Source organism: Rutidosis leptorrhynchoides, chromosome 4 (assembly GCF_046630445.1).
Source record: "Rutidosis leptorrhynchoides isolate AG116_Rl617_1_P2 chromosome 4, CSIRO_AGI_Rlap_v1, whole genome shotgun sequence".
NCBI lineage: Eukaryota > Viridiplantae > Streptophyta > Magnoliopsida > Asterales > Asteraceae > Rutidosis > Rutidosis leptorrhynchoides.
The window spans coordinates 462,645,518-462,657,287 of NC_092336.1; the positions used below are offsets into that span (position 1 = coordinate 462,645,518).

Below are 11,770 nucleotides of genomic sequence, written 5' to 3' on the forward strand. Positions count from 1 at the left end.
TAAATTTAATAAATTGCACAAACGTCCCCAAAAGTATATGAGAATCTTCGTACTCTAACATCTCTCCAAAGTCCAAACCTTATTAGTGCAATCTCTCAACGTTCATGTCTTGTAGTACAGTAAGTTTTTTCTTTAACCAAACTAATGTAATAAGTTCAACCTACCAAGTACTAACAACAAAAACAACATTGCACATTTGCCTGCATAAAACTTGCTCAACAAAAATCAAGTACTTTGACTGTTTAAGCTTGCAATCTTCAATTAATGATATGATAAACTCAATAAAATGGTCGATTACTTTGCTTACCGAAAAGTCCTCGACCACAAGTACACGATATTAGTTCTACAAGAAGCGGAAACTGTAATGTCACAAAACAAGTAATCGGTAAACACGACAATGCAGCTATCGGAATCAAAATCCAATCTTTACCCTGCCCGAATAACAGATACAATGACGCTCCAAAAGCTATCATCATTGACGTTGTGGACAGAAACAACGTCGAGAGTCCCAATATTAGTCTTGACGGTAATGTGAAGAGAAAATCTTGTTCTGCATAACGGGCTGTTAGGATCGATAAGAATAGTAATAATGATGTAGTGGATGTGAAAAGAGAGATTGCGTCTGCCACAGCAAATATTAAAAATGATAATTCTTTTGCATAAATTGGATGGCCCGTATCGCCATTATTACCACCGGGTACTGTAATGGCTGCTGCAAAAACAATTGTTGTAATGAGTCCTGCTGTTACTGTGTACGAATCCGCAGTTTTTTTCATCCATTCTTCACCATCTCTCACGAGTTTTTTGTGCTCTTTGCTAAATAGCATCTCTGGTGTCTGCTCGGATGAGTTCTTCTCGGTTTTGTACTTTGGATGCACGAACGTCTCCACTTCCTGCACAAACAAGATTAAGTTTTTAAGGTGTCGTTTGTTTTTCAGATCTTATTATGTCTTATGTCTGCGCGTCCGCATACGTTTTTACTGCAGACTGTTTTTCTTGAAGACATAAGATAAAGAATTGACTTATTCTGTCTGCAAACTCGCAGACTTAAAAATATGCTTTTAAGTGCTGCAGACAATATTAAGTTATTCTGCAGACATAAGAACAAACAGTCTTCACTATTCAACATACATTCAACATACAGACCTTTAGGCCACATCTTCTTTACAGACATGGTCAGCAGATCTTTGGGCAAAAACATCTTAAAAAAACAACACCCAAGTTTCTTACCTTAAAAAAGGAAAAAAAAGGAAAAAAAGTAAATTTAGAAACTTTTTACCTTAAACCATTGCAATTCACGTTGCATTTGTAATGCTGCTCCAGAAACAAGATTAAGTTTCTGTGTAGGAGCCAATTTTCCAGCCAGATGCAAGAGATTATTGTTGCAAGAATCCTTGAGTGTCTTGTGAAAATGTTTATGGTCACTCATTTGATAAATTAAATTGTAAACCTTTTCACAACGATGAACAATGGCCAACTGAATCATAAAATGGCCACTTCTATTATCACTGTACCAAATCGCTTGTGGAAATGTATCAGCAATCTCCTGAACAACCTCGTAAGCACCATTGCTTGCCGCCTCTATGATCGGTTTAGAATAATGGATACTGTTTGATTGGAGATTTAAGGCACTGATTTCTTGGCACAGACATTTCACGAGTGTAAGAGCTTGATGATGGACCAGCTTTAGTTTCTGAATGTGTGTAATATGTGGCACTAAAAATCAAATAGCAAATTCAAGAATTAGCTTCTTTGACTTTTGTAAGTTGACTATTGTTCAAACAAAAAACAAAAGAGATACTCACCGATCCTACCCATAACTTTCCAGATACCAGAACTGATCTCTTGAAGAGCTACAAAATAATAATAATTTATAGATTTAATTAGAAAACTTATTCATCAGTCCACAAAATAAGTATTAGAGCTACCAAATCGTATTAATGAAAGGTTGTAGCAAACCTGAACTGAAGAAGTTCATCTTCCCATGGTTCTTGTTTGAATTAAGGTTCTCCAACTTATCGGGAACGTCTGTAACATGGAACAAAACATGACATACATATTTGTTTTAATAAATTACATGACCATTAATGGGTTCTATACATTGTACGACCGTCAGAGATGGAACAAAGACTTAGTAGTGGCCTGGGCATGAATATTCAATGGCTAAGGAGAAAAAAAAAAAAACTTACATTTATAAATTAAGCTATCGAAAAAATTGAGGCGGCATCCACTTTCAAAGGCATCTGCTTTCCTTGCTATAGCCATCAAAGGAGCATCTACATTATCAGATGGTGTCGTTGTAGCCAATTCGGGATAACGAGTGCATAAGTCTAGCGCTATATCTGTCAAAAAATAAATACGGAAAAAAGATTAAAACTTCAGTCATGTTAGTCAATTACTAGAGTTTGTAACTGTAACTAGTAAAAGCATAGCTCACCAAAATATCCTGCAAATATAACATTAGACAAAAGTGTGACGCCCATGTTGCCACTGAAAGTATTAGGATACTGGTTGCCTTTCGTGACACTTAATAGATATAAAAATGTATCTTTATGTGAATTAATAAGAGCTCGATGAATGGGCAATAAACCATCCACATCTTCAGTATACAACAGTTTACTATTTTTATTCACCAAGATCTTTACAGCCGGCGTGTTTCCAACTACAGCTGCGATATGCAGAGGAGTGTATTTTTCTGACAACGTTAGCATTTGTATAAGTGATTTCGGTGACATCATCTCCACCAATTTCTCAACAAAGAAAATGCCTTGTCTTCCTGTTCCAACTGCAATGTGAAGTGCGGTGAACCCATATTTGTTGATATTGGCTGTGACTGCTTCTTTATCTTGACTTATAATACTTTGTGCATCGTCCCAGTGACCTCTAAGAGCGGCTTTATATAGCGGGAGGTAAGCATTTATGTTTGTAGCTGGTTCTGTCAAGCAGATATTAAAAACCCAATTACCAATAAAGAAACTTGATCTTGATTCATACATGTAGTAAGATCATACATACAAGAATAAAGAAAACTAGAATCATCTTTCTTCATATAAAACACAAATCACAGAAAGTGATCAAAAACCAAATTGAAAAAAAATAAAAAATCAAGAACCACATGTAAAAATTAAAATCATAATAAGTTAAAAACATTTTGGCTTGATCCTACACATGCCACTATATTTTTTTTCCACAAGACTTAATAGTAGTTAAAATTAATCACTACAAAATCATGAAATATCAGAAACTTAACTGGACAATGACAGTAATCCAAAGATGAATCAACCGTTAAATACACAAAAATGACAATAGATGAAATAGTTTCATTGCATAATTTATGGATCTAATTTGTTCAAAAATAGTCAACTTATAACATTTTGGCTTCACCTGCACATGTGACCTGCTTTTCACCAAACTCTAAAGATAGTAAAGTTGAATTCAACAAATCATATTAATCTTAACTAATTCACAAAGTGTTAAAAATGGACCCATTTAGCCTAAAGATTAATCATAATTAACCACTCACTAAAAGAAAACCACGTCCTACAACAGCTGATCTCAAGTAGTGCATAATTTTATCAGTTCAATCCAAACTATAAAATGCAACTAAAACTTGAATGATCAGTCTACCCAAGCACATTTTTAACAGCTTACAAGCTCATCGCCTTTAGCTTACGGCTTATTAAAGCTCGTAAGCTCAAGTCGATCAGCTCGTAAGCCATTAATCAATGCCTTTTCAATTTTAACTCAAACACATTAAAAAAAAGGTTATACTCTACCATGCAAGTAATCAGTCATCTCGGTTAGATCAAACGAAACATGACCCGTAGAACCACCCGTCCAGCTTTTATCCTCTGCGAAAACCATGTTTTCTAACCCTAACCCTAACCCTCTTGAATTCCTATACATACTATTCATCCTGCCATCACCACCAGGAGTAACTGAATCACCTTTCAAATCAATCTGTTGCGAAACACCTCTAAGTGGAACCGGTAACGACCTCGAATGCTGTGTAGATCTCGTATTCATATTCATCATCATCAATTCACTTTCAATTTTAAAATCCACACCGTTAACTTCATCTTTCATGACTGAAAAACTTAAATCATTATTACTATAACATGTTTCTAAATGCAGCCATACATCTTTTGCAGTTTTTAGGGTTATGATTTCAGTAAGTACGTTATCAGTTAATGAACCTAGAATCCATCCGCGGAGTAACGCGTCGGATCTCCGCCACCTCTGAACATTTTCCGGTGATGTTTCCGGCGGTGATTGGATATCGCCGGTGATGAATCCGAGCATGTCGTGACCTTCGATTAAACAGAGCATTTGTGTTTTCCATATGATGTAGTTTTCGTAGCCGGAAAGTTTGACTGTTACAAAATTGGCGACGTTGACGGTGTACGGATGCGGATATAACGATAATGATGATGTTAATGACGATACGTCGTCGTTTTGAGTAGCAATCGATGGTTGTGATTTTATGGAAGCCATGGTTTACAGAGTGAGTGAACTGGGGTACCAACTATATTAGCAGTAAAACTTAACTTCAAATGTTGTTCAAAAAATAGTACAGTAATTTTGGTTTGGTAGTTCACAGACGGATGATTCTCACACACTGTTTTTTGATCCTCACACACCCTTTTACCCTATTATTAAGGAGGAGTTCAAGTAAATTGGTGTGTGATGATCAAAAAACAGTGTGTGAGAATCATCCCCCTTCACAAATTTATTACTCCTTAATATCTTCGTCGTTGTCCCTAAATAAAATTTCTTGTCACTTTCTCTTCATATTTAAAGCAATTTACTATATTGAAATGTTAATACTTCTAAATAATCAACGATACTTTGATTAACGGTTACTTAAATGTTTAATTGTTACTCTGTAATTGTTTTACGCTTGGTAAGTAGAATCTTAGAGGCCATCGTTAGAATTTAAGTAATTAAGACTTAAGAATTACTAATAATAAGGTACTACTCTGTAGAATATAAAGGTTAATAGTTTTTAATAGTTGCTTTCGTAAGTGAAAGTTTTTGAGGATAAGTAGAAATTACTACATTAGATAGACAATTACAAGCGAGAATAGAGGTAAAAAAAAAAAATTAAAATTACGGAGTATTTTATAGCTTTACAACGTAGGCTTTCATTGAATTTCCAATTTCTTTGATTAAGGTAATAATGGTTATTAATATATTGTTTCTTTTTTTGCCGAAAAATAAAAAAAAATAAAAAATAAAATTGAATTTCCAATTTAATGATAATGGAGTATATTCACCGACACCAAATAAACGTGTTTTCAAATTAAAGTAAGGTTGACCAAATAATGTATGTATCTAGTCTTTTTCTATGTTAAGCAAGCATTTAGATACCAAGCAATAAAATCATTCAAACCCATAACATCATTCTTTAATACCATCACATTAACGCCACATTAACCTTATCTCTCTTCATAATCTCTTTACATCTTTTCCATCACATACCACTAATGAATAACATACTCCCTTTGTATTACATAACTCAAATTTTTTTTTTTAGTACAAGATTCTAAGCTATAAATACAATTCAAACAAGCTTTTTCTCTCTCCTAGCTCGTCCTCACTTGTGTGTATATATGAAATTTTTCAGGGCGTAGTTGGAGAGAGAGTTTGAGGTCTAGGTGAGGGCACATGAATGATATCGGCGCCCTTGAGGGTAAGGTGAGGGCACACCTCGAGGCCGTACCGGTGAGAATGGTCCATTGCTTGTATATGAAATCTCAGATTTTAATTTACAAGTCAATGTTGATTATCTATGAATTGTAAGGATGATCTTGTCTGTAAATAGAGCTATTAGAATGAACCTCTAATATAATTGAAGACAAGTAATAAGATATACCAATTTGGAAAGTCATTGATTGCAAACATAGTACAAGGGCTGATAACATATAGAGGGAAAAAGGTTTCATGATATTCTCATTGAAGTTAAACGTACATATATAGGTACAAGTTACAAGTCAGAGATAAACTCTACACAAGATATACATGAGATAAAATAAGACTAGATATATACAACACCTAACTAACTAGCCTTATCATACCCCCTCAAGATGGACGACCGTGAAGCAAGACCATTATTGGAGAGAAGCAATTCAAACTTTGATTTAGGTAACGACTTGGTGAGTGGATCAGCTAGTTGGTCATTTGAAGAAACATGTACAACACGTAATGTACCCTGCTGCACCCGTTCGCGAATGAAGTGATAAGCAAGCACTAGATGCTTCATTCGCAAGTGGAAGACGGGATTTGCATTTAACAGTGTTGCGCTCAAGTTGTCACAATATATAACCGGACGAGTAGGAGGAGTAACAACCATTTCCCGCAATAGACTGCAAAACCATAAAATCTCAGAAGAAGCAACTCTAACGGCCTTGTATTCTGCTTCGGTTTGAAGATTGGGATACAAACCTTTGTTTCTAAGATGTCCAACAAATGGGATTACGCCCAAGAAAGACAATGTGACCCATGGTAGAGGTGTATTCATCCTTATTACCACCCCAATCGGCATCGGAAAATGCATGAAGTTTAAGTAGAGAGTCACGATAAAATGTAATCCCATGATCTATAGTACCAGCCAGATAGCGTAGAAGACGTTTGAGCGCAGGCTAATGTTCTGTTCTGAGTGAGTGCATAAATTGTGACCATCGATTAACCACAACAGCAACATCAGGTCTAGTGAGAGTGAGGTATTGAAGGCTTCCCACAAGTGCTATATTCAGTAGAATTGTCTATTAAAGTACCAGATTGTAGAGTTAAAACACAGTTTGCAGCCATGGGAGTAGCGATAGATTTGGCATGTAACATAATTGTATGTTTTAACAAATCAACAATATATTTTCGCAGGCACAAGAATAAGCCATCAGGTGATGGGGAAACTTCAACTCCCAAAAAATAAGGTAAGTTACCAAGATCTTTAAGCGCAAACTTGGTGGAAAAGCTTTTGATAAAGTCTTCTAGTACACGAGCATTAGGACTTGTGAGCACAATATCATCGACATAAACAATAAGATAAACATGCACATTATCTTTTAAATAGATAAACAAAGAGGCGTCAGATATGGATTGCTTGAATCCATGAACCTGCAAGAAAATAGTTAGCTCGTTATACTAGGCTCTTGGAGGCTGTTATAGACCATAAATAGCTTTTCGGAGTTTATAAACATGATTGGGAAACTTGGAGTCTGGGAAGCCGGGTGGTTGACCATATAAACTTTTTATCAAAAGTACTATTTATAAACGCATTTTTTATTTCTAGTTGTCGCAAGGACCAGCTATGGGTGACTGAAAGTCCAAGAAGTGTACGAATAGTTGCAGGTTTTACAATCGGACTAAACGTTTCAATATAGTCGACATCGGGTCGTTGCTGAAAATCTTTGGCAACCAACCGCGCCATAGTGTTAAATGGATCCATCCGGGTTGTATTTAATGCGAAAAAACCATTTGCACTTAACAATATTGTTGGGGGAGAATGTGGGTTAACATGGGATTATGCTTAATGACTATACTAATCTTAACCCATAACAATAAGTGTTTTGATGATGACATATGCACATAGGTGAAGGTGATGGTAGACATCTTGACATAAATAAACAAGTTCACTAATCTACACTTGCTCTAGCAAAAAACCAAAACAAAAGAAAGCTTAAAATGGAAAATGAAGTATACTGCTAAACCACGGTCGACCGCAGGTCAGACCGTGGAGACTTGCACTCAGATTTACGAAATCTGAGTTTCACGGTCGACTCCACGGCTGACCGTGGATCGACTGCATAAACATACTGTCCGGATTTTGATCGAAAAATGTTTGACCACTTCCGGGCATCTATAATTCATGAAACCTGTTCAAACATGTTTAGGATAGTTGCCTCCTTCATTTCCAAAGGAGTTTTGGTCACTAGAACACTAATCTTGGTTAATCACGCCTAATGACACCTTAATGACGATTAAGCCTTGATTAATGAAAACACACAAGTGTTTTAGGAAAATATGTACATCTAAAATGTATCTAGATATTCTTAAGATGGTCACCAAGTCCCAATCAAGAGTTGCTCTTTCCTTGTACATGTGTTGGATAATAATGTATACTTATACATTAATCTTGCAAATGTCACTTTGCAAGTAAAACTTACATAGTCTTAGTTTAAGGCTATGTTATCACTATGTGCTTAATTCTAAGATTACTTAGTGATCTCTTGCTAGTCATTAAATATATATTATGTAACACCCCGTCAAAATCGACATTGACGCAGATGTTAACTCTGGTCCCAGTGCATGGCTTGACTTCTAAGTACATCAAAGTTCTACAGCGGAAGCATAATATATAAGTACCTGAGACAAAACATGCTTAAAAGTGTCAACCAAAAGGTTGGTGAGTTCATAGATTTATCATAAACAATGATTTTTGATAATAATGATTGATCACAAGATTTTGTTTAAAGTTGATTGATATAGAAATATCAATCTAAAAGTGTTGCTGCAGTTTGTAATATCGCTACTAAATAAAATTTACCCTGTGACACCTTGTACTGTCAGTGTCGTGAAATCATTATTATGTAACCAAAGACCAACGGTCGAATGGATAGAGACGTTACTCTCAATAGGACTACTCACAATAATTAAGTTTGCATTTAAACATAGCAATTAACGATATTACGGTAGGGATTTAGCATGAATCAAAGCATGACAGCATAGTTAACAATTTAGTACTTGTGTCTAAGCGTAAAACAGTTATAAAGCAAACATGTGTCTCACCCCAAAAGTTGTAAAACAGTTATGAAACAGTAAAAAGTGGGGCTATGAAGTTCACCTTAAATAGCAGTTGAAGATAATCCACAAAGAAAAGAAATGACGGAAGTAAGTAACGGAGATCTCAACCTAGAGATATAACGTTTAGTCAGTTATGTTCTAACAGACAAAAAACATGTTTATTAATATAAGGATTATATTAATAGTGAAAATTTATAGTAAGAGTTTCTACTTTTGAAAAGTTTCCATTTAAAGCAGGTTTATAGTTTTAGAAAGTTTGGGCTATAATCCTCCACATTAAGACGTTGTACAACTTTGTCCAAACTTCGTTGCTATTAAGTAAGTCGGGATGACCAGATGTAACCTGGGGTCAGGAACTTTCAGTTGGACTATAAGTCTACAACCTTTCATTTAATCTAAAACCTTATTCCCATTATGGCAACCTAGACATCATCCACTTTACGGTAAATAGCAGTGAGTTCGTATAAGTGATACGTTATCTTTTGATCATAACCTTCACCCATTATGTGCGTATAGAAATACGACATGTTTATGTATTAATAATATGATATTAATAAGTTTATTGTTATCGTATTAATAATTCGATTATCTTTATTATTTATTTAAGTGTATATAAGTTTAGGTTTATTATTATATATATTATTGTATTTTAAGAATTAATAAAGTATATATATGTATAATAGGGAAAGGAATTAATTAATTATTATAAGTATTATTTTGATGTTTTATAATAATAGTAACAATATAATATTAATGTATTTATATGTATTTAATTAGTTTAGCCGAATTATATACATATACGATTTAATTTGTTGATTAATTCTATTAGTCACCTAAAAAATTATGTTCATAATTTTTATAACTCTAGTTAGGCATATGAATCAGTAGAAACATTTACAAAAATAGTTTTTCCAAGTTTTTATATTTATTTCCATTTTTCTTTGCATATGTTCTCGGTTTAGATTAAATCAAAATTAATTAGGTAATAAATATCAAATCGACCTAAATAAATAATTTTATATTTTTTATAGGTTATATATTTTGTAAAAATGTTATAAAAATTATTAAATCAAATTTTATATCAAAGTATTATTTATGTAATATTTTCTAATTATTTAACCATTTTAATCGTCCTATAATTAAATAAATAGGAAAAACAATTTAAAATTAATTTTTATATTTTTTTACAGTATCTAGTGATGCTACTAATTATATAAAAATTTTATAAAAATATATTTAATACACGTTTGTATTTATTTTGTATTTTCTTTATTATTTCTCTCGGTTTAGAATAATGCAAAAGTAAATTCTATTTAAATACTAATCAACCCATTTATTTCATTTTTATAATTTTTGCTTGTTTATAAAAGTATAGTAATCTCAAAAAAAATTATAATTATTTTTATTACTGTGTAATATTTTATTACGAATTTTTTATTGTTTTTGTGTTTAATTAATAAGTAATTCATAATTAAATATAAATAATATTTCAAAAATTCTAAAAATCATTTTTACATGTTCCTTAACAGTTCTAACTAATTTTTATACAATTCTTACTAATCTTAATATTTTATATCATTTATATCTATTTTATCTATATATATATAGCGGTTTTGATTAAAATATAGAATATATATATAAAATAGTAAATAAATTTTGATTTCAATTCTAATATTCTTTTTATGTTAATTTAAAGTTATGAAAATATTTTTTCAAGTTTTTAAGTACATATACTAATTTTTATTGATTTATAGTATATATATACTAACCGAAACAAAAATAAAAAAAAATATATAGCACAACATATAAATTAATATTTCGAATTTAATAACTTATATATGATTAATAGAATCTGTAAAAATTATTTTTACTAATTTTAATGATTTATAACTATTTAATCTGATTTATATATTATTTTATGTAAATCGAAAGAAAAAAATAAAATAAAAAGAAGAAAAAGAAAGTACCTCAAATTTCTTCAAAATTTTGAGAGAAAGATTTAGGGGTTGTGTGAAAAATATATGAGTTTTAGGTTAGTATTTATAGGTAAAAATGGTAGGTGAAAAAAAATAATAAAATAAAAATTTCAAGAATGCCAATTTTGACAAAAATGAAAAAAATGTGGAAAATGTTTTTGATAAGATTGTTTTTGAAAAAAAAATCAAGAAAAGTATTAGTCAAATTTCATGGGCTTGAATTGTATAAAAAAATCTTATTTTTTTAGCTACAAATATAAATATAAATACTAATTAAAATAACTTATCATTTAATTAATAATTATGTTACATGTAGTTTTATATATATAGTACTCATTAACATTAATATTAACTAAATTTATTTTACATAATATATATAAACTTTAGTTAACAAAACGTGTCGACTAAAAATAAATATTTAATCAACGTCGAATTTAATTATATATTACGTATGGATAACAACCCTATAGGCAAATTAATCAATTCAAGTATGGAAATGTGAGGGTTGTTATAGTACCTCCCCGTTAAAGAAAACTTCGTCCCGAAGTTTCAAGTAGACTTCTCGGATGCATCGGCAGTTTAGAAGAGGTGGGGATATTTCCATTTTATTTGGTCTTCACGTTCCCAGGTATACTAGGGGCCTTGCGTGAATTCCAACGGATAGAATATTGTTTTGTTTCAAGAGTTTAAATCATACGAACCATAATTTCTATAGGTTCTTCTATGTAGTGCATTTTATTATTAATGCGGAGGTCATTCAAAATGATGATGTTATACAGGTATTTTTAGTAAATTGGAAACATGAAATGTGTTACGAATAATATTAAGCTCATTTAAACCTTGAGCGTTTATGCCGCAATATTAGGGCAGACAAAACATAGAGGAGTTCGTGAAAATCACGGTCATGAAATTTGATAGAGATCGTCATTGTTTACAACAAAAATGATGAATATGAGTTGAAAAATAGCGTTTTATCACCTTTGAATAATATG

General features: G+C 32.2%; 1 protein-coding gene across 1 annotated transcript; it reads right to left on the minus strand.

The window, feature by feature from the left end:
• Window positions 1-278: 278 nt before the first annotated feature.
• On the minus strand, window positions 279-4,494 carry LOC139842242 (uncharacterized). The gene is made up of 7 exons (XM_071832409.1): window positions 3,777-4,494; window positions 2,438-2,935; window positions 2,190-2,342; window positions 1,960-2,028; window positions 1,806-1,853; window positions 1,280-1,716; window positions 279-893 (listed from the first exon to the last, which is right to left on the minus strand). Exons 1-7 carry the CDS (start codon window positions 4,492-4,494, stop codon window positions 279-281), a joined length of 2,538 nt encoding a protein of 845 aa, XP_071688510.1.
• Between the last annotated feature and the right edge of the window lie 7,276 nt (window positions 4,495-11,770).

What these genes read in the sequence shown, in the direction of transcription:
- LOC139842242 (XM_071832409.1), bottom strand. Translation starts at nt 4,494, where the DNA reads ATGGCTTCCATAAAATCACAACCATCGATTGCTACTCAAAACGACGAC. An exon ending in GATGACTGATTACTTGCATG is followed by an intron (nt 2,936 to 3,776) that starts GTAGAGTATAAC and finishes TCTGCTTGACAG; the next exon opens with AACCAGCTACAAACATAAAT. An exon ending in TATATTTGCAGGATATTTTG is followed by an intron (nt 2,343 to 2,437) that starts GTGAGCTATGCT and finishes ATTTTTTGACAG; the next exon opens with ATATAGCGCTAGACTTATGC.